Source organism: Anguilla anguilla, chromosome 2 (genome assembly GCF_013347855.1).
Source record: "Anguilla anguilla isolate fAngAng1 chromosome 2, fAngAng1.pri, whole genome shotgun sequence".
NCBI classification, from domain to species: Eukaryota; Metazoa; Chordata; class Actinopteri; order Anguilliformes; family Anguillidae; genus Anguilla; species Anguilla anguilla.
Window position 1 is genome coordinate 53047417 of NC_049202.1, and position 22913 is coordinate 53070329.

The 22913-nt window shown below is 46.6% G+C and overlaps 1 protein-coding gene across 22 annotated transcripts in view; it reads left to right on the top strand.

Moving 5' to 3' along the window:
• The window catches only part of spag9b (sperm associated antigen 9b), a 56334-nt gene extending 33915 nt beyond the window's left edge, over positions 1–22419 (top strand). For 5 of the 22 annotated variants that reach the window (XM_035406950.1, XM_035406953.1, XM_035406959.1 and 2 more), the window contains 27 exons: positions 1194–1404; positions 2211–2304; positions 2672–2793; positions 3911–3922; positions 5679–5736; positions 6549–6701; positions 7606–7657; positions 7998–8128; positions 8514–8570; positions 8725–8727; positions 11326–11499; positions 11594–11723; positions 11914–12006; positions 12268–12429; positions 12685–12856; positions 12948–13202; positions 13295–13499; positions 13710–13832; positions 15135–15215; positions 15659–15726; positions 15855–16003; positions 16356–16527; positions 16928–17041; positions 18540–18578; positions 19329–19505; positions 19778–19921; positions 20110–22419. In XM_035406950.1, the coding sequence (XP_035262841.1) occupies positions 1194–1404; positions 2211–2304; positions 2672–2793; positions 3911–3922; positions 5679–5736; positions 6549–6701; positions 7606–7657; positions 7998–8128; positions 8514–8570; positions 8725–8727; positions 11326–11499; positions 11594–11723; positions 11914–12006; positions 12268–12429; positions 12685–12856; positions 12948–13202; positions 13295–13499; positions 13710–13832; positions 15135–15215; positions 15659–15726; positions 15855–16003; positions 16356–16527; positions 16928–17041; positions 18540–18578; positions 19329–19505; positions 19778–19921; positions 20110–20228 (3270 nt within the window). In that variant the 3' untranslated portion in view covers positions 20229–22419. Of the gene's footprint in view, positions 1–1193; positions 1405–2210; positions 2305–2671; positions 2794–3910; positions 3923–5678; positions 5737–6548; positions 6702–7605; positions 7658–7997; positions 8129–8513; positions 8571–8724; positions 8728–9195; positions 9199–11325; positions 11500–11593; positions 11724–11913; positions 12007–12267; positions 12430–12684; positions 12857–12947; positions 13203–13294; positions 13500–13709; positions 13833–15134; positions 15216–15658; positions 15727–15854; positions 16004–16355; positions 16528–16927; positions 17042–18539; positions 18579–19328; positions 19506–19777; positions 19922–20109 lie in introns of all 22 variants that reach the window. The other 17 variants (XM_035406970.1, XM_035406969.1, XM_035406971.1 and 14 more) reach the window with 9 other exon arrangements.
• Positions 22420–22913: the final 494 nt, after the last annotated feature.

The window sequence follows — 22913 nt, forward strand, 5'->3', positions numbered from 1 at the left end:
TTCATCTGAACCATGTAGTTCACAGACTGCTGCATGCAACCTCTTAGGTTTTGAATTTCGCGTTTTCCATTCCACTTAAGCTGTTAGCCCTTACTTCAAAAAAGGAACAAAAAGGGGAAATAGCAATTTGTATTAATCTTTTTTTGTGAAATAAAAAACAAAAAACAGGAAAAAAAAACATTCGGTTGCATGCAGTGTGCAGTGTCTGGTCAGCCACATTGCATGGAACATCACTCACACTGTGGTACAGCTGCCACATCCTTGATGTGATCGTCGGACATCAAGCGGAAATCGGTAGACGCATCTCGCAAGCACTAATGCCTAAAGAAACGCTTTTTACCTCAGCGTCCGCAATCGCGTAGCCTAGCAGTAGCACTGTAGATACCAAATTGATCTTGTGTCTTTTGGTTTGTGTTGGTGTGTTTTTGCTCTCTAATAATATTGAGTTCTTAACTGCATCAGTCCTTTTGTCGTGGAAGTGAAGAGCTGTATCAATGTTAAGTGTGTTTCTGTTTCAGTGGATGGCGCAGTGGAGATGCTGTGTTTTCGGTTTCGTTTTGGTCTTCTATGTGCAGTTTTTGTGCTCATGTCTTTGTGAAGGCTCCTCTTGGCACAGCGCTCTGTATGTGTATGGTGGTGTATTTCCTGGGTCACCGCTGCTTATTTCTGTGTAAAGTTGTCCTCCGGAATTGCCTCTGTGTTGTTCTGAGTGGGCTTGAGGAGATTCCCTTTTCCTGCACAACAAATTCCCTGTTCAGACTGAGGATAGTGTCTTCCCATTGCTTGGAATTTTGCACATATAAATAGCTCTCTTAAAAAATACTTAACTTTAAGAGGTTCCTGTATTAAATATATTTTTTCAAATTTTGTGTAGCCTCATGGAAATATTAACAAATTCCAAAACATTGTAAGGAATCAAACCCTAAGTTTAATATATGAATAGCTTAACACACTGTGCCTTTTAAGACATGGGTTATAATTGGGCAATGGGTCTCTGCCTCTGTGGTGTTGGATGGCTGTGTGTGTACTAACTGTCTTCGTGTACCGTTTGAACTGGATTTGGAGTGCCATGGTGTGGCCGCGTTGTGGGCGTTTCCTCAGCACCCTGCCGGAACTGAGGCCTCCGCAGGCCTCACGCCGCAGGAGCCTCCTCGCTGTCTGACCCTGTTATGGTGCTTGGGTTGTCGCTGCAGGATGAGCTCTCCGACGCCAGCCAGGGCGCCTCCAAGTCCGCCACCCCCGTGTCGGCCGCCGGCTCGGACGTGGCGGCGCCCTCCGCGGGCACGCCGCAGAAAGGGCAGGCGGAGGGGCCGAACAGGAACCTGAACACCAGCAGCAGGAAGCCGGACAGCAGCAAGAACACTGAGGTGCAGGCAGCCCCAGGCACAAGTTCTGTCTCTACAGGTCAGTCTCCTGACAACAAGTTGTAGCTAAAGCAACAGCATGGTATAGTAAATGTATACATTTATATATATATATGTATTTATCTGGAAGAAGCCTTTATCCTTTGAGTGCCATTCAAAGAACATGCAAACTGTTTAGGCTAAGAGCAGCAACAATACAGAATTATGGTAAATAGTAAATGGACTGCATTTATATAGCGCTTTTATCCAAAGCGCTTTACAATTGATGCCTCTCATTCGCCAGAGCAGTTAGGGTTAGGTGTCTTGCTCCAGGACACTTCGACACGCCCAGGGCGGGGTTTGAACCAGCAACCCTCCAACTGCCAGACAATCGGTCTTGCCTCCTGAGCTATGTCGCCCCCCAGTCTCCAGTATCAGCTAATATTGAGTGGCATAGGTGCAAGAGGGGGTTTTTGCATATGGTGCTATAATGGATAGTGGCATAGTGGATTTGAAGGTAAAGTGTTAAATGGAGCACAGCAAGGGGTATTCAGAGCTCTTTCTGATGGCTCTTTCAGGGAATTGTTTTCACAGATTTTTTTTCTTTCTAGAATAATCTATGAAAAGTAAAGTTCTAAAGAGCAGAGTAGTTATGTCTACCCATGATCTTTAGGTTTACAGAATTGATTTGGTCTTATATTTTATTACACATGTGCATCCATACGTAGGCCATTTTCAATAGATCAAACATCCTTATTTCATCCATATTTTGTTGTTATATCACTTAATATTCACTTATATTTATTTTTATTTCCCTCCGGTATGTATAGTTTTTTTTGTAGAAGTTTCTGCCTTTTTGTTTCCTAGGTTTACCTGAAAATGCACAGAAGTCTGAGGTGCAGGCCATTATTGAGTCTACTCCTGAGCTGGACATGGATCTGAGTGGCTGTAAAGGATCCAGGTGGGGTGCTCTGTAATGCTGTCTGTGGCCAGTGTCATGCCCACTCTTTGCCTGATTACAGAGGTTGGCAATAAAGAACAATCTCATCCGGAATGTCATTGTCTGTGAACAAACTTGTGTCCCTGTGAGTGGTGTTAGCTCATTACATCTATTTAATAACATATTCAGGGATAGCCAAGCTGCTCTGTCTTCACATTTCCAAATTCCTATTTTAAAGTATAAATGACCACCAAGTATTGTCATTCCTGTCCTAGAATCATTATGCCCTTTGAGTCCACTTTGACAGATTTTAGTGTCTGCATGTATTCTCATTCCTGTTTTAGAACTAAGCAGTTTTTTAAACTGTAAATCATCTTCTTACTTTTAGCACTCCCACAAAAGGGATTGAGAACTTGGCATTTGACCGCAACACAGAATCTCTCTTTGAAGAACTGTCCTCTGCTGGCACAGACCTTATAGGAGATGTAGATGAAGGAGCTGACTTGTTGGGTAAGGCTTTTAACTGTGACCACAAGGAAGTTTAATGGTAAGGAGGTTTGGGGAATTCACTCATGAATATGGACTAATGAAATTATTTCATTTAATTTGTTCTACAAATGAGCAGTCCACACACTGTTTATATTCTATTTTGTAGCTACATGCCAAATGAGTGCTGTGTGATGCTAGACTATAATGTGCAGTTGACCAGACAGACCAAGAGACACAGACCAGATGTCAATATTCTCTGTTTTCTACAATTGAGTGTACATCACGTCAATTAACTGGTAATAAAGTAATGGGAATGAACTCAAGTTAACTCCTGAAATAGTATGTAAGTTGTGCTACAGTTCTGTTCAGATATCAGGGTCTGGTAGTGTGATTTGGCCGTGAGTAAACAGACATGGTATAGGACTGTAAGGGCTGTATGGTAGGGCCTCATGCAGAGGCTGTGGTGTGTTCCTGTCTGTCATCTTCTGGGTTTCCTTGTCCGTTTTGTCCCTTCTTTACAAATCTTCTGCTCCATCTCTGTGCTGTGGTAGTGTGTAGATATACGGTTCACTGGAAATGCACAGTATTGTGGGTAGTGTAATTTCATCCTACATTTAGAACATGGCTGGAGGCTCAGTCTTACAAGATTTAATTAGGGCAAAGTGCCTGATATACAGTGCAGTGTACGTATGTGGACAGTGAAACATTTTTTGTTGTTTTGGCTTGTACTCCAGCACATTGGATAACCTATGTATACTTATAAAAGGTTGTAATTCCTACGCGAATATCCCGATATGGCTGTAAATACCCTCAAATTAAAGCTGACAGGCTGCACTTTACCCTCATATTTATTGTTTTACTTAAAATCCAACATACTGGTGTAGAGCCAAAACAACAACATTTGTGTCACTGTCCAAATACAGACTGCACTGTTGTTGACTTTTAAACAATGGCCAGCTGGGCCTTTAATTGAATTTTTCTTTATATGCAGTGTATCAGCTTTTACAAATTGTAGATAGGCCAATGGGATTTTGAGGGAAACATCATCACCCATTCTGTGGTAAATAGCCAGTGAATCTAACCAGGGTTTCTCTCTCCTTGCTGTCTCCTGTCTTCGGCTTTTTGTTCCTACCTCCAGTGGAGTATTCTGGTGTGTATTTCACTCGTCCTCTTTTCCTGTGCTCAACCTCCATCTATCAAACTGTCCCTTTACATCACTCATTTTTGATCTGCTGAACTCATTTTTATCTTCACTTATTTTAAATGTCCCTTGGATGCTTCTCTGCAAGTTGACCTATCATCCAGCTGTATGTAAATTACTGGAACATAAGCATTTAAGCTCAAGTTTTGAATTTAAGCTTGACTGAAAAGCAAGCAGGAAATTGTTCATCGCTAAAACACATTTTGACTTCAGTTTTGCTATATAATCTGAAACAGATATAGTTTTGAGTTTCTATCATTTATTCAAATGTCAAAAGGTTGACATTTTATAAATTCCAGTTACTGAAGTTTTTCACCAATAATAAACATGTTCTGGAGTTAGGATGCTGAAAGTTAAGGTAAGATGTTATGTTGCAGTCAAAGCTTTTTAGACACCCAGGAAGATTTGTGGATGCAAGTTTATTCTTTTTGACTGCTGTTTATTTAAAATATTTCACAAACACTTGACATGGACAGTGAAAGAAGTAAAATGAATAACTAGACTTTTAGTATTGTCTGCTTTCACTGACTGCATTTAAGCATGGGCCATGTATAAGGTCACCATTTTTCCTGGAGGGTGTGACTGTGCATTTAAATTTGCATTACCATCGATATATTTGAGGGGTCCTCATAGGCACTGGATTAGCAGTCACCTGAATAATCATTCAAATAAATGGTTAATTTGACCCTTATGAAAGCGGTGTGTTTACATAACATCTGGAGAGGAAGGAATGTAAATGTGGATGGAATGTGGAACCAAAAAATTCCACCCATGTGCAGCGACACTGTACACAGATTCAATATATTCTGTACAGTTTACAATTTATCCATAAGCAAAAACCAAAAAAATGTATTGACATACGCAATTAAAAAAAAACAAAAACATAAAAGTTCTTGTTCAGAGACCAATAACAATTAGAAAGCAGGGCTCAAGAGAACTTTGAGTGGAGGGCATCCTACTCGATTTCAGAGTTTGGTAATATCTATTCTTCTGAACTTTTGAAACTCAATTGAAACGTAAAACACCACTACAATGTCACTGAGGGAACGCTAGGACAGAGACGAGAAGATCTTGTGCAGAAAGCAAAAACAATACTTGTCCATTCCGACAAATTCCAATGATGCAGAAAGGCGTACCTCTTCATATGTGAATAAGGCTCTAATGAGCTCCCTCTGCTGAAGGATCACTGAACTGCAGGTGTGAGGACTGCTTTGGAAAAAATGGTGACCCTTGTCATGTGATTTTCAGCTAATGGATTTTAAATGGCAGAAAATAATTGGTTGCAAGGGAGTGTTTGTTTTCCTTTTGCTTTGTCTAGACTTGTGTGCCTGGCTTATCCTCTCTTTTCTGAGAAGCTGTCTGTCGCTCATAGGACTCCAGCTTTGTCTGTGCATCTCACTGCTTTGCGTCTGTGTGTAAATTTCTCCCTCACTTCCCACCTGTTTCTGTTTTTGCGCTTGACTTGGACTGCATGGGTTTCAGACCTTAATTTCTTTGGTAAGACCTCATCTGCTTCTCATGCATTTCTCTCATGCTGCCAGCTCTCTAGAATCCATGCTGAATGAGGATTTTAGGAGGATAATGGGAAGACATTGTGGATTTATTATTTATGCATTTAGGCTGTCTCTTAGCCAACATCTGTGAATCTGATAGCGATGTGATTTTACAAGTTGTTGAATGTGATTGCCTGGTTGTGTTTGTGCAGGTATGGGCCGTGAAGTGGAGCATCTTATCCAGGAGAACACACAGCTCCTGGAAACGAAGTAAGAACTGTAGATTATAGGACCTGTAAGGAAGCATGTATAACTGCTAACATTGCATATGATCCAGAGAAGGAGATGTACCATTCAGACAAAAAGCATGCATAGCTGAAAAAATAAATGGAACGACAGTCGGTCGATTGGGCATCCTCAGGGTGGTACGTCCAATTAAAGAGATAAGCCTTCATGCAGTATATATATCCACATTGCTATGTAGCCATGATGTGGAGCATGAGTAGCACTTATGTATTTATGATCCCCAGATGAGGTTCAGTAATGGATACCAGACACAAAACTCTTGAAAATGTGGTAGGCAGGTGTCCTGCCTTTTGTGGATTGTTTAAATGACAGATCACTCCGTCGAATTATAGCCTAAGTCTGCATTGTCCAACATGCCATTTACAAGCACCTTTATATGGGCCACAAAATGAAGATCGTAATTGAATATGCTGTGTTCTGTTGTGCTGAAATATTAGTTGTATTGAGGAACACTTCAGAGGAATTGCTATTTAAAATACTACTCACCAGGTGCATAGTTTCATTTCATCTTTTAGAGAACAAATTTGAAGGAAATGAAAGATAAGATTGGCCTTAAGGCAAAAAACTCTTTGGAACACTTTCAGACAGCTGTGTTTTCAGGTGGAACAATTTATGCAGCATGTCTCATCAGACATATAGCAGAAAAACCCTCTAGAGACATTTTCAGAACCAAATTTAGTAGGCACTGCGTTATACATTACATCACAAATATGTAGTTTCTGTTGAATCAGTGCAGTCAGTTTAATGATGAGCTCTTTGTGCGGTGTGCTGTGCAGAAATGCCCTGAACGTGGTGAAGAACGATCTGATCGCCCGGCTGGATGAGCTCTCCTGTGAGAAGGAGGTGCTGCAAGGCGAGCTGGACGTGGTGAAGCAGACCAAGAGCAAGCTGGAGGAGAAGAACAAAGAGCTGGAAGAGGAGCTCAAGAAGTGAGTGATCTGCTGCTCGAGCTGAGCTGAATGGCTGTCTACACACGTAGACACACACACACGCAACACACCCACACACACACCACATATACACACACATGCATCCACATAGATACATATGCGTGAACACACACACGGACAGACACGCACTACAGACACAAAGCAATGCACACACACAAAGACATGCACACCCACGCGTAGATGATTAAATACACTGTCGGAACAGAAACCAATTTTAACCGCACCTAATTAGTTTTTTTTAGCAAGATGAGAAATGTATGCAGGAACACACAGACACACACAGACACGCTAATAGAAGGGCAGAATCTAATTTTAACTGCAGCCAGTGTGATTTATAGGATGCTGCTGTAGGTTGGCATTGTAAGAATGCAGGGGTTTATGGATGAGCTGAGTTGGTGTGGTAGCAGATGGGAGCAGCACTGCAGAGTGCTTCTGCAGCCAGATCTGCTCACTCTGCTGCAGTTCCCCCTGCGGCCATCCTCTGCCTCTGAGGCCGGCGCAGTGGTCCGGACAAACGAGCGCTCTTACTCAGATCAATGCCCTGTGAGCTCTGGACCTGCTGAGGAGTGCCACCCTGCTGACTGCTAGTCCTGTCCCGGTTAAAAATAAAATAAATAAAATTAGCTCATTGCATCCCACTGTTGTGGCTTGAAACTGGGATGAGTCAACAGCCACCTGATAATTAACATTCTTGCTCTAAATGTGTAATTTGAGATTTGTGTCGGCAAGCTGGCGGGGCTGATGTGAAGATTTTGGAAGCGCTTAGGAAATAAACAGCCTACTGTAATGGTGGGTGTTGTGGAGTGTGATAATTCTGGAGTGAGAGGTTTTATTTCTGGTGGGGCTGCTGGGTGTTCACTCGGGTGTCTGCTTCTCTTGTCAGGGTGCGGGCTGAGGTGGAGGAAGCAAAGCAGAAGTCTAAAGACGAAGATGATGTAAGTTCACCTAGAAATAGGATACTATCCCAAATCCAGTCTAAAATGCAGTAGAGCGCTAAGGGTGGATCTCACTCTGTTCTTCTGTCTGCACTTGTTACCGTTGTTACGGTTGCAGATGTTATTTCAATTGTTTCCCTCTGCTGAACATTTCTGTCTGTCTATTCAGTAATTTAACAAATGTTTTTTCAAACACTCTGTGATTTCTGGCACTTTTTTTCAGTTTTCTGTTTTTCAATCTTCAACAACTTTGCAGTGACTGCCCAGTGACTTGAGCCAGTGTTTTCCATCACAAACACCCAGCCTTATTCTTGGAGGCTGTGCTCTTTCCCCCCTGCAGAGTGACGTCCCCACAGCGCAGAGGAAGAGATTCACGCGGGTGGAGATGGCCCGGGTCCTGATGGAGCGAAACCAGTACAAGGAGAGGCTGATGGAGCTGCAGGAGGCCGTCAGGTGGACAGAGATGATCCGGTGAGTGGGCTAGGACGCGCATATGCGCTCACAATAATGTATACACCTGTAACCATCAGAGAAGAGAAGCCATCATCACTTCCATTATCCTGCATTACTTGACTGGTGTCATGAATCTGTGGGCGAGGGGTCACTAGAGTTATTAATTGAGCGTGCATGCGGGTGTGGACGCCAGGATTGTCTGTATTGGGACAATTGTCTGAGTTGTGAGGGGTTTACTACAAATTAAGGCCAGAGAGGACTAAATTATAAAAGCCCTGCTACTTTTTTTTTTTTTTTTTTTACAGAGGAATCAGATTTCAGGAAAATTTTTAATATAATTTCTGTGCACTGATCGTTTCCTTTTTTATTGTAATCATATATGCCGTTATTTATTTCTCCGCAGGGCGTCGCGGGAGAATCCAGCCCTTTCTGAGAAGAAGAAGTCTAGTATTTGGCAGTTGTAAGCTACTCCCTCCTAACTCACATAAATGAAATGATTCAAAATCATATGAAAATGTGTCAGTGTAATGCTGTTTTTGTGGTTATTCAACCTGTTTTCCTTTCCTTTTCTTTTTGTCTTTTTATTTTATCTTATGATTTTTGTTGGTCTCCAGGATGTAGGTAAAGCTTTAAAATGATCATAATAATTCCTCTTGCACCTGGTCTTATCGGTAAAGCATGGACTACTGGTTCTGGGAATGGCTTCTTTTTGGAATTCTTGTGCAGCTGGTTTTCTAATTGAAACCAGTTAGAAATCAAATACTGTGGAAGCTCAGTATCTTCCCCCTGTTCAGTCTTAACGGGTGTCCCAGTAACGTGTGTAGTACAAGTACAAGCATGACCTGCACATTCCAACAAGCAAAAGTATCTATACCTTAAATTTTGTATGAAGTGGTGCCAGTCCCTTTGCTTGGTATTCCTTGGTTGAATTTCATCATCAACAGGAATGGTTTTGTTGTGGTCTGTCTTTGCTCTGTATTTTTTTTGCAGTGGCATTGTTTTTAAAAATCGGTTTTATTCTCCTGCTGTTCGTCCTCCCATTTTCCTCCTTATACTTTGCCTCATGTTGTCCTGTTTGTTTGCAGAAGGTGAGTGCGAAGGGCAGATTCTCCTACCGCTAGAGTAGCAGGGACTTTTTGGACCTGGATTTGTACTTCCTGAAGGTGTTGGCTGTGTAGTGATTGCTGTTTGTGATTAGCATGGATTTTTTTGGTCTGGAGGAGAATTGGTTGAATGTTTGTTGCTGATATTGCTGACGATGCACTGGCAGGAGTGAGCGTAGCAGTCCCTCGCCAACTATGTGTTCATATATCTGCTGTTTTCACTTTGCAGCTACAGCACCAAGTTTTATTTACGTGCAGTTCAGCCTGGGATAATAAAATAGTTCTTCATGATCAAATTTACAAAACTGCATCCTACACAATATCCACTAAAGCTAATAAACAAGCAAGTTTAACATCATAGTAGTAATCATTTGAGAGCCAGCTGGTTTACTGGGGAGCTAGTACAGCGTTGTATCTGCAGTGATGTTCGCTCGACTGGGAGACATCAGACTACAGGCCGCAGGAGGGCGGGGCTTGATGTCAAACCCCACCCTTTGTCATCCTACTCCCCAGCGCAATCCAGAGCTTCCAAAGGCAGAATTGTTTTTTATCTAATTGCATGCTTCAGTGGGTGGGAGTTGACATCAACATCCAGCCCCAACCCCCCACATCCTGCCATTCGATGTACTTGGCTATATTTGCCAAAAGGCGGGGAACGAGTTAAATCTGGATATGCCTCCCATACACAAGTTTCAGATACTGTCACATTTTTATTTTTTATTTTATTTTAAAGTGCACAAACTATGCTATAGCAAAGAAGGGAATCATGTGGTGTCACAAATGGCAGGGTTCTTTCAAAGATTATTTATCGAAATGAACCGTGATCTCATTGCTTTGCATTGCCACTGGACACCAACACGCATGCTCTGCTTGTTGGAGAGAAAGATTTGAAGTGTTTGGTACATAGTGCTATAAGAGGGAACCCCTTCAGCAGCAAATGGCCATCACGATCTGTTCGACCTGCAGACAGAATGGTTGTGTTGACTGTAGAACTATATAGAACCTCAGCTTCATTGTGTTTAGCTACCTGTGCATAGCTGTGGTGAAAACCGAAGAGAGCTAATCTCATTGGCTGTAGACTAGACCGTTCCAGATTATAAATGACATCATAGCACATCACACACTACAGCAGCCATGCCTGAAGACTATCAATGCCCAATAGCCTCTAGTCTTGCCAACCATGGGAGTTTTCAGGAACCTTTCCCCCACAGTTGGCGCGGGACTGCTGTATATTGAGTGGTTTATCGAGTCATAACCATTGTTTTTAAAATGATCAGAATTTTCCATGCAAAATGTCACTTTTTATGGGGAGTTTGCTTGATGAGAGAGCTTAATCATTTTGTGTTTTTGCAGTGTACGTGTAACGTATGTTAAAATATTGAGATCTCAGGAAGACATTCTGACAGACACAAGTCACATATATACTGTACTTTGAGTGGCTCTATCGTTCAGATGTCTATTACAGAAAGTTAGTGGGCAGGCTGGGCTTTAGTGTTATGATTTTATTTTTGGCATTGCAAAGTAGGAATGAGGCGTCTGTATGTCAGTGTGCCACAGGCTAGACTGCCAACAGGCCTTGGTGCTGTTGGTCAGCAGTGGAGTGCTCTGCATTAGCTTTATCTTCAGGTGGGGAGGATGTTTGGCCTGTTTTTGAGTGGTGACATTGCTTTGGCAGGTTGCTCTTTCGCTTTGGTGTTTCATTTGCTTGATAAGGCTTCTGAAATGGGATGAATGTCATGGGCAGTTCTCTTAACCTCAGTGGCCATTTAAGGGAGGGTTTTGTGGTGACTAACAGCTCGATCATTTTGCTGAAGTATTGTTTTCATTTCATCTCATCGTATGAAGGGAATGCGTCTGGCATCGTGGAGGCTTTCTTCATCTCTGCTCTTTTCTTGGCTCATTCTCAACGACCGTTTCGAGCCGCTAGCCAGTAACATTCAGCGAGAGGGCCCTGGAGGACGCTGCTGGGTGTGTGAGCCGCTGAGGTGCTGGAGGATGAGGTTGTCGGGGGCGGGGCCAGGCTGTGGGCACAGTGCAGTGCTTTGTCCCCCTGCTTCGCTGCTTGTGTCTGCATCTCTATTAGTCTTTCTGTCTCGTCTCTCCCAACCCCAGTTTCAGCCGGCTCTTTAGCTCCTCCAGCAACGCCGCCAAGAAGCCGGAGGCCCCCGTCAACGTCAAGTACAACGCGCCGACCTCCCACATCGTCCCGTCTGTGAAGAAGAGAAGCAGCACTTTATCTCAGCTCCCCAGCGACAAATCAAAAGCATTCGACTTTCTCAACGAGGAGTGAGTGACGCGCCGGCGTTCGCCGCTGACGTTCCCGGGCCTGTTCCCGCGCCGCGCGGTTCAGACTGACCTGGCCTTTCTTCCCCCCGCCCAGAGTGGACTCAGGAAACTTGGTGTCGCGCCGAGAGCAGAAGAGAGCACAGTACAGACAGGTGAAGGCGCACGTCCAGAAGGAGGATGGAAGGATCCAGGCCTACGGCTGGAGTCTGCCACAGAAATACAAGGTCAGAGTCCTGCCTGTTAATGTCTGTGTTTCTCATACAGTAGCATTTCCTGAAGCGGGCATGTTGATAAAACATGTTGGATTTCCCTACTGCTGCACTGTTCTGCGGCACCATTCGTCATGGCAGTTGTTGCTATCAAATGTTCGATTCTGTTCAGGTTGTCCTGACTCTTCTGTTTGCTGCCACTCAGGTTGCCAATGGTGGGCAGGCAGAGAATAAGGTGAAGAATTTACCTGTGCCTGTGTACCTGAGGCCCTTGGATGAGAAAGATGCTTCTATGAAGGTGAGGAGCTTCTCATGCAGGTGTCTCAAGTTGGTGCATTAACCTCAACTGGAGCATTGGGCACAAGCCCAATGCTGATTCATTTGTGTTCTTGTACTTGTGCAAAGACCATGCTAAGGATGAATGTCCAATACTGAACCTCTAAAATCCATCTTGTAGTGGGCTGTAACTGTGCCTGGTGCTCTGCTGAGCATTTGAGGTGCATTAAGTGCATTGTTGAGGTGGACTGGACCCATGTTGTATGTGTGCGCTTTTCTTTAGCTGTGGTGTGCTGCGGGCGTAAACCTGTCCGGGGGAAAGACCCGTGATGGGGGCTCCATTGTGGGGGCCAGTGTCTTCTACAATGACGTGGCTGGAACAGACAGCCACAGGCAGAAGAAGGGCTCTCAGAGCAGCCTGGATCGGCTCGAACAGGAACTCAAGGTGACCTTCTTCACCCAAGACATCACGATCACACCACGTCTCCCGTCACTTTAATACAGGAATCCATAACCGCAGTGGTCATAGCACCGTATCCCACAGCACTTTATTACACTTGAGATGACTCTGAGGAGTCTCTTCTGTCCCTTTCCCTTGTACAGAGGAACTGATGTGGGAGAAGCGAAGTGTACTGGCTTAAGAGCTGAACAGCGTGCCTCTTTCTACAGTGCTTGTGTGTCTGTCTCTGATTGGCTGCAGGAGCAGGAGAAGGAGCTGCGGGAGCAGGAAGAGCTGTCCAGCCTGGTCTGGATCTGCACCAGCACCCAGTCCACCACCAAAGTCATCGTCATTGATGCTAACCAGCCCGGCAACATCCTGGAGAACTTCTTTGTGTGCAACTCGCACGTGCTCTGCATCGCCAGCGTGCCAGGTCAGCTCAGGACGCCTTGGCACGGCCAGGGGAGTCGGCTGTGAGGGGTTCCCGCCGAGCGCGGAGATTAAAGCGTGCTTTTATGCTGTAGGGGCCCGGGAGACGGACTACCCCGCGGGGGAGGAGGTGCCCAAGGAGGCGGAGACGGAGGCGGGGCCAGGCGACGGCTCGTCTCTGACGGGCAGCGTGGCGAGCAACAGCTCGGCCGGCAATGACGGCGTGCTGGGCGGGATCACGGTGGTGGGTTGCACCGCGGAGGGAGCCGCCGCCGCCCCCCAGGCCGTGTGCACGGCGGTCAGCGCCCCCGCGGAGCCCAGCGCGCAGACGGGCACAGCCTCGGGCACAGGTAGCGCAGGCAGCACAGGCTCCTCTCTCTAGCACAGCGTTCTCACACGGAGCACCGCTGCACCTCCTCACCCTGTCCCCGTCACCCTGCAGGGGAGCCGGCGGGAGACCCCAGCCCCTCCGAGGACGGGGTCCCCACCGCCGAGGAGGCCACCGAAGCCACCGAGGCCGGCGCCAGTCCCGGGGACGAGGGGGAGGGGCTGGACGTCAACCAGCCGGGCATCTACACAGAGCACGTCTTCACTGACCCCCTGGGAGTGCAGAACACGCCAGATACCCCGCCCACTTATCCCAGGAGGTACAGTGTGTACTCGCACTCTAAGACAGAGAAGAGAGAGACTGAAACTGAGCTGCCAATATGTATCTTAAAAGTTAATCTGCACTGAGTAATCCTGTGTAATCATACTGTCTCCTGTGGCCATATCTGTGGAATGTTTGGTGTCACTAAAGCCCAGGACAGAAGCTGCGTATGTGCTGGTGACTCTGCTGTGCTGGTTTATCCTCTCAGCGAGTCTGACCTGGTGAAGGACGGGGTGACCTCCCTCCCGGAGGAGCAGGACCTGATGAGGGAGGAGGCGCAGAAGATGAGCAGTGTGCTGCCCACCATGTGGCTGGGCGCTCAGAACGGATGGTGAGGAGGATCTCAGATCGCACTGCGGTGGTTGGATGCCGCCTTAACTTAATATCCAAAAAAGGTCATATTTTTTGGATATTACCTAGTTAAATTTAAGTGAAATTTTAAATATTGTGGATGAAAACCAGTGATAAAGGTATTTTTTGAGGCCAGACCCACAGTTCTTTTGATTCAGCCTCTACCTCTAGTGGCACAACATGGATACTGCACCCTTCTGGCTCCTGCAGAGACATACAGGCATAGGGAGAAAAATGCTAGATCCTCTTGGTAAGAGGACGTTACTGTACTGGGACATGATTGCCTTAAGTGGCAAATAATTCTAGCATCAGATGTTATGGCAACAACTGGGGTTAGAGCTTGTTCAAATTATCCTGTCGGTTTCAGTGTCAGGCTGGGGATAGTTGTTACAATGGTTAAATGACTTTGTTTTGACTTGAGAAGCAGTCAGACATGCAGCACTAAGCCAGCATGAGTTCATTAATCTAGTGAGGCGGCGCGAGGGTGGGGGGGGAGAGGGGGGTGGGTGGCGGTTGAGGGGAATGAGTTCATAAGGGGGAGGGGCTCACGGGCCATGTCTGTGCCCTCTGGGCTGAGTTCAAACCCTGTTGTTCCTGGTCATGCCTGGAGCACATCATCACGAGCACCAGGAGAGGCGGTGGCCTTTGACCTTCCCCTTTCCGTGCCGCGGGGAGGGGCCTCGCAGGCTTTGGCCGACGCGTCCCAGCCCAATGTACAGTGAAACAGCCATAAATTGCAGTCCGAGGGGAGGGTGAAGAATGGCGAGCGCGGAGCTTTTAGCTGCCGCAGCACATGAGTTGTGGCGGTCGATATTTTGTTGGTTTACCGCTAGACGAGGCCCATGTGAACCATGAAACTGCGCAAGTTCCCTTCGACCGGCGATGACTAACGACCGTAGAGGAATCCAGAGGCCCCGCTGAAGGGTCCTTCAGTACGCACGAAACAGCCGGCTGTTTTCTTTTCTGTCTGCGTTGCCAGACCTGGCTTTTTATTCCTGAGAGCAGCGCTGTCACGTGAATTTTGAGCAACAGTGTAAATATTGCATGTTGTGGTGTCCTCTCCACAGGAGAAACAATAACAATAGCAGCTCTGTCTCTGTAAGGGATGACATTTGGCACAAATGGCTTTGAGTGATCCCTATTACATGTGATTTAAAGGTTTTACATAATTAGTAATTTAATTGTTTAAATAAAGGGCAAGCTACAACTCTGAAACAAACCAAAATATCTGTTTGAACATTGAACATTGAGTTGTACCTGTTGCTTCCTGTGTCTCTTGCAGTGTGTACGTTCATTCGTCCGTTGCTCAGTGGAGGAAATGTCTCCACTCTATTAAGCTGAAGGACTCCATTCTGGGCATTGTGTAAGTAGTCTGTCTTTAATGTAATGGTTCTCTTAGACAGGGTGAAAATACACATTCACATCGCTGTGGTGTAATGAGAAAAATAAGAGCTTAAAGGGATATTTCACTTTGGTATAACACAAGTAATTTTGTGGAGCATGCCCCGTTGTATTTGCATAGTGTGAATACTCAACATCAGCTGTCCTTGCTGACTGTTAACGGCATTGCCATTCTCCCAGTTTCCCAATTCACTCCCATTCATTTCCGTGACCTCACAGAAAGTAATCGTTTTAAAGCACAGAGTACCAGCGTCAAACTGTTTCTGTTTTTTTGAGGTGAGAAGCTGTTTTCTGGTTTGATTCCATAATTCTTCATTAATATATCCTATTGTAATTCTGAATTTTCATTAGACATTACAGTGCGTACTCATCCTGATATATTGAGGTTTTTTGTGTGTCTTGTAGTCATGTGAAAGGGCGAGTGCTGGTGGCCCTGGCAGATGGAACGCTGGCCATCTTTCACCGAGGCGTTGGTAAGAGGTTTCTGTGGGCACGGAAGCAGGCCTTCCTGCTTGTGTGTATTTATAACATTGCTTTGGTCTACCCATGTCATTCTGAGTGACTGAATATAATGACTGAGCGACTGTGTGCTGCTGTATAGATGGCCAGTGGGACCTGACCAACTACCACCTGCTGGACCTGGGACGCCCGCACCACTCCATTCGCTGCATGACGGTGGTGCACGACAAGGTGTGGTGTGGGTACCGGAACAAGATCTATGTGGTGCAGCCCAAAGCCATGAAGATCGAGGTCAGTGAAACTGCACACTGGTTCAGTCATTCCCGGCTGTGGTTTGCTGGTTCAGTTATTCAAATTTGTTCAATTGTTAGAAAGTGATCTTTGCCTTAAGACTGTAAAGTTGTGCATTTGTAATGGCTGCTTCTTTGGCCCTGAGCACAAAGTCTGGTTGGAGTTTGTAGTAAACTTGGGTCCTCCCCAGTTGATGTATGTGTTAGAACCAATACGTTTTCCATGGGCTCTCGTATAGTTGTATATTTTAATTGTTATGCTGTGTGTGTGTGTGTGTGTGTGTGTGTGTGTGTGCGCGCACATGTGTTGTATATAAAGTTACATTTTTCCCCTTCTTATTTATGGTGTGCAGAAGTCCTTTGATGCTCACCCGCGTAAGGAGAGCCAGGTGCGCCAGCTGGCCTGCGTGGGAGACGGCATCTGGGTGTCCATTCGGCTGGACTCCACGCTGCGGCTGTTCCACGCCCACACTTACCGGCACTTGCAGGACGTGGACATCGAGCCTTACGTCAGCAAAATGCTGGGTACGGAGTGCTTTGTGTTCTGGTGCTGCGCTGTGTGTCCTCCTCTTTATTCCTGCTGCCGACACGGTACAGTGCTAACACATGAGCTCCCATTGTTTATATGCAGCGCTGTGAGAGCTGTGCTCAGAACACTGGATCAGTGCTCCAGCCCTGCTTTTAACACTCGCATGGATTAGTCATGAACTGTTAAGATTTTCTTGCTGACGAGAATCGCGCAACTTGTGGTTCATTGTATCAGCGTCACGGTGCCCTTTCTTTAAAATTTGCATGCGATCTACTCCTGGCATTTTGTTACCAGTTATTTGTTGGCCACATGTATAATATTAGGGTTTTAGTTGGTTGTGTATCGAGCGTGCCCCCTGGCTCTTGGGTTTGAGTGGTATCTCTGTGGTCCTCCCAGGCACGGGCAAACTGGGCTTCTCTTTCGTGCGGATCACGGCGCTGATGGTGTCCTGTAACCGCTTGTGGGTCGGAACCGGGAACGGCGTCATCATCTCAATCCCTCTGACAGAAAGTAAGAGCGCACTCTTCCTCCCTTTACTTCACTTCTGTCCATAAAACACAGTAGCTGTTCTATTACTGTAACCAAGCAAAAACTACCCATCTGTGCCTGTGGCGTTTGAGTGGACACAAACCGCATTGCATGCTGGGAAAGTTTTAACAGCACATTTGGACCGGCACCATTAATATTTACATTTGCTGTTGAGATTTGCTCATCATAACACTGTGTGCCCATTGGTCAGCATGTCTTCACCAGTACAGTTTCCCCCGTTAGAAGAGAGGGAAGCTGGGGGAATGTTCCGTGCACAGTGGTGGAGTAGCCCAGGTCCTGCAGAGCTGGGGGAATGTTCTGTGCACAGTGGTGGAGTAGCCCAGGTCCAGCAGAGCTGGGGGAATGTTCTGTGCACAGTGGTGGAGTAGCCCAGGTCCAGCAGAGCTGGGGGAATGTTCTGTGCACAGTGGTGGAGTAGCCCAGGTCCAGCAGAGCTGGGGGAATGTTCCGTGCACAGTGGTGGAGTAGCCCAGGTCCAGCAGAGCTGGGGGAATGTTCCGTGCACAGTGGTGGAGTAGCTCAGGTCCAGCACAGCTGGGGGAATGTTCTGTGCACAGTGGTGGAGTAGGCCAGGTCCAGCAGAGCTGGGGGAATGTTCTGTGCACAGTGGTGGAGTAGCCCAGGTCCAGCAGAGCTGGGGGAATGTTCTGTGCACAGTGGTGGAGTAGCCCAGGTCCAGCACAGCTGGGGGAATGTTCTGTGCACAGTGGTGGAGTAGCCCAGGTCCAGCAGAGCTGGGGGAATGTTCTGTGCACAGTGGTGGAGTAGCCCAGGTCCAGCAGAGCTGGGGGAATGTTCTGTGCACAGTGGTGGAGTAGCCCAGGTCCAGCACAGCTGGGGGAATGTTCTGTGCACAGTGGTGGAGTAGGCCAGGTCCAGCAGAGCTGGGGGAATGTTCTGTGCACAGTGGTGGAGTAGCCCAGGTCCAGCAGAGCTGGGGGAATGTTCTGTGCACAGTGGTGGAGTAGCCCAGGTCCAGCAGAGCTGGGGGAATGTTCTGTGCACAGTGGTGGAGTAGCCCAGGTCCAGCAGAGCTGGGGGAATGTTCCGTGCGCAGTGGTGGAGGAGCCCAGGTCCAGCAGAGCTGGGGGAATGTTCTGTGCACAGTGGTGGAGGAGCCCAGGTCCAGCAGAGCTGGGGGAATGTTCTGTGCACAGTGGTGGAGTAGCCCAGGTCCAGCAGAGCTGGGGGAATGTTCCGTGCGCAGTGGTGGAGGAGCCCAGGTCCAGCAGAGCTGGGGGAATGTTCTGTGCACAGTGGTGGAGGAGCCCAGGTCTAGCAGAGCTGGGCTGCGGGGGCCTAAGGGCAGGATGACGGCGTTCAGGTTGAGGGGAGCTGTTTCAGGAAGAGTCAGGCGCGAGGAGCGCTGAGTTCTCATTAAATCTTCTCCCCCTCACACCTTTTTACTCTCCTTCCTCCTCCTCCTCCTCCCTTCTGTCTTCTCCCTCTCTCACTCAAGCTATGTTTCCTCAGCAGGGGCGTTCTCTGAGACAGCGGGGTAAGTCCCAGCCACAAAACAAACTCGGCCGGCCTCTCTCTTTCCCTACTTTTCCCTCTCTTTGATCCTTCATTTTCTAATTGCAGTTATGTGCTACCTGCTGCCTTCAGTGGTTGATGTTTTCCAGCAGGATGTTTGGTTATGCTGGACGCCCACAAACTGGCTGCTCAGTTTGTGCTTGTTTTCTGGCACCATGGCTGTGTTGTCCCATTCCACTCTCTTCAGTTTATGACAGCATTTCTGCACTCATCGCCTAGCAGGGCTGTCCTCTGATTGGCTGCATCATCTCTCAGTTGTATTTCTCCCTCCTGAGCACGTTTTTATTTTGACACACTGTGATTTCCCACCTGCAGCAGCCGGCCTCAGGAGCCTTTTCCCCCCCTGTAGGAGCGGAGGGGTGTGTGGAGCGAGGAGAATGAGCTTTTAGAGGTCACCTCTAGAGAGACCGTGACCGTGACTGTGGCATGCTCCATCGCCTTGTTTTTCAGTTCGCATCATTAGGCATGCCTGCTTTCTCCGACTGATCTTATTTTCAGTTCGCCGCTGTCTGCCGCGGTTTGAGAAGCGCCGGCATTTCTGCTGCAGTTTGTCCTGTGTTTGAAGGCCTCGCTCATTTGCTCGGGCCTGATTGTCTTTCAAAATACACCCGTGCCGAGTGAAGAAAATGAATCGAGTGAATGCCACATGGTGGAACCATTTTGAAAGAAACTCTTAGCTGACGCGTTATTTGTTTTTTCCCAAATTCTGAAGCAAATAAGGTCACCACAGGCTCTTCGAGTCGACCAGGCAGCGTGATCCGCGTCTATGGTGATGAGAACAGCGATAAGGTGACGGCAGGCACCTACGTCCCATTTTGCTCCATGGCGCATGCGCAGCTCTGTTTCCACGGACACAGGGACGCAGTCAAGTTCTTCGCCGCCGTCCCAGGTAAGGCTCGGCCCGTAATGAATGCAGACGCTGCCCTGTGTGTTTCTGCGTGGCCCGTGATTGGCCGTAGCTCGTTTCTGTCATCACTGGAGACTTGGGCACACTAAACTCAGCACTGTTGCATGCATGTGCTTCAGTACTGTGACACTCCAGTGAAGAAATACAGTCCATAACAATAACAGGTTTGTGTGATAGAGTATGGAATAAAAGGAGAGTGACGTTTCTGCGGTTTGTGACTGCGTTTGCTCTGGTGTCCCGTGCTCTCGTAACAGGCCAGGTCATCCCTTCTGCGGGCGCCGGAGGGGAAGCCGGGCCCGACAAGCCCAGCGCAGCGTCCTCAGACCCCCCCTCTCAGGAGCTGGCCAAGTCCGTCCTGGTGATGAGCGGAGGGGAGGGCTACATCGACTTCAGAATGGGTAAGGGATGCACCAGAGCCAGGTTACGCTAGTTACAAGCACTGCATGACCTTTGTGCGGCAGGTTAGCTTAACAAAAAGGGCGTAACTTCAAATGCGTTCGTCTGGGACCGCGGCAGTGCCAGCGCTGCTATTGGTCTGACTGGCGGGATGGCGGGCGAGCGAGGGTAACCGCTCCTCTCTCCTCAGGGGACGAGGGCGGCGAGGCGGAGGAGCTGGACGAGCCCACGCTGAAGCTGCAGCCCTTCCTGGCCAAAGCCGAGCGCAGCCACCTGATCGTGTGGCAGGTCCTGTGTGGGGAGGAGTGAGGAGTGAGGGGCCCCCTGGGCCGGGCGGAGGAGGACCCGCACAGACCAGAGAAACGCGCTCTCACACAGACTCCTGCACGAGTTTTTGCTTTTTTGTCTTTGATTTCAGTATTTTTTTTCCCTATTTGAATGATAATAGCTATCATGTTATGTTGGTATTGTTATTGCTGTTTATAAAATAATTTGTCTTTTAGTTCTCTTATTTTCTCCTTCATTAATTTTTATTTTTTACCTTTTTTTGCGCCTGTGGGATTGATAGATATTTTTCATTATGTACCCGGTTTGCACACTCGTACCTGGAGGAGTGGTGTAAGTATGCTGTGCAGTCACTGCAGCCTGAGGGTGTGCCCGCATTAACCCTCCTGCTGTTTCTGCAGTCCTAACAGGGCAGTATCTGCAGGCTTTAATCCCAGTGAGGCTTTGAACATCCCTTCAGCTGAAGGCTATCCTGACTGGAGCGCTTTCATCTCCCCTTCCACTTCCCAGAGGGCCCTGGGTCCTCCAGGACCCATTGAGCAGCCTTGCTGCGTGATGATACTGTACTGAGGGTGTAGTCTGAACTGGCCATTTCTAATGCAAAGTCTGGACAAATCTTTAGCAGGATTTGTTGTCATTTGATTTAAGGAAATAAATAACAAAAGGCACCTTACTGTGGTTTTATAAAGTATGGCAGGATAGGATGATAGAATGTGTGTCCCCTGTGTGATTTCATTTTTTCCCCACCTTTCTTCCAAGAAATGGTTTTGGACTGTGTGCAAGACGTTTTACGGCTCGCTGTTCTGTGGAGCTGTCCATGTGTCCACTGTGCAAGTGCAAGTTGAAATCTCACCCTTTTAAAATGCCTACTTCATCATTTGTAGTACCTACAGCGGTGCTGGCGATGTATGCACAGTCCAGCACCCTCTTAAGGAGTAGATTCAAATAGCTAAGCCTGAGTTTTAGGTGAAAGTATGCCTGCATGGTGAATTTCTTTTCTAGTTCCTGAGCTGCTGTCTTACGGTTGGCCGTCTCCCCTTAGGTCTTCCTTACTACGTGCTAGAGCTAGCAGACACTTTAAAAGCGACTTGGGCTGCCTTAGTTTCACAAGTACACAGTTTTGCTATAATGTGCTAACTGTTCCAAGAAACAATTTTTTTTAATTTACATTGATGTATGACAGATTATTTATTTATGTGTATTACACAATTACCAAAGGAAAAAAATGACAAGAAAAAAAGAACAAAAAAAACAGCCTCACTAGTTACCTTTTAACACACCGCCTTTTCGCGGTGTTTCTGGCCCTACAGCTTAAGAGTTACAGACAGTTATGTAGAGAGTGCTTCACTAGTTGTTGTCATGATTACTAAACAAATATATTTATAAGTCTTCATCTCTACAAATCAATGGAAAATATCTGCTTGCCAGGGATACAAAAGAACGTAGCAAACTACGCTGCACCTCAGATTTTTTACACTTCTAGTGAATGTTTTCATTAATGAAAGCAGTTCCTCTGATTTAATGTGTTGATATTGATGCATTCTGAAACTTTTAAGCCTATTTTTTATGGTCTGTAATTTTTTGTACGTTTTGTCTTTTAGACTCTTTAATCTTTGTTTTACTGGCCTCTGTAACTTGAAAGCAGAACTCGCTGACGTTGAACTAGTGTTTGTGCTGAAAAACTGTGGGGCGGGGGCGGGGGGGGGGGGCTTCATGTTTTTTCTCCAGGAGAAAAAAACTTCATATCGCAGTGTAGCCATTTCAGTATTTATTTCTATGAATGAGCCTTTGTGGTTCAGAATGTAACTTTGTACATGAAAAAAATATATATCTATAAATATGTATATGAAACATAAGTGGCTGGGGTTTTATTGTTTTGAAGGTGAGAAGTATTATGATGACAATGAGAATGATGATTTTGAAACGACACACTAATTTACTAAGCTATGCACATTTTTGAAAAATTACAGCAGTGTATTGTGTTTCAAATCCATCAGTAACTGCCCCCATGTGAGGGTGGGAGGAGCTGTGCCGGGGGCACATTCCTTATGCCCCGTGAGATGTCCTGCTCTGGGGCTAACGGGCCTGGCCTGCAGGAGGGGCAGTTTCCACTATCTTGTTGCCATGACTGCGGTTTCTCCTAGTAGCTGTGCGCTTCTACCAGCATCTTAGCCTTATTTTTTTAACAATCTATTAAACTGACTTTCATGGGGAACTTACAGTGTCCTTGCATCATTCGTCTGCAGGTTTTTGTTAATGGTATTTGGTTCATCTAGCATTTTACAATAGGGTAACAAAAACAGTCAACAGTTTGTTATTTGTTTATCCCGTTTGCGTTTCTTTGCTTTTTATCAGTAGCTTTTTTTTAACAATCTAAAGCCATGATCTCACCGATCTGCACGTGACATACTGCCTTTATCACAATACATGACTTGTTCTTCATGTAGAAGTCCATTTACATCTGGAACTACCTTGCCCTGTTGCAGCACCAGTGCAGAAGGATTTCAGCTGGCAGGTACCCACTCCATTGCTCAGGAATAACTTCTGTGGTTGATCATATTCCTGCAGTCTGTTCGCCTGTATTACTCCAGCTGCACGAACTACACTCCAGCTGTTGATTTTATCAGAGCAAGCACAGTCTTTCTTGCCCTGGTGAATTGACAGGGGATTTTGCAGCAGTGGGCCAGGGCTATAGTTTAGATTGAGTTT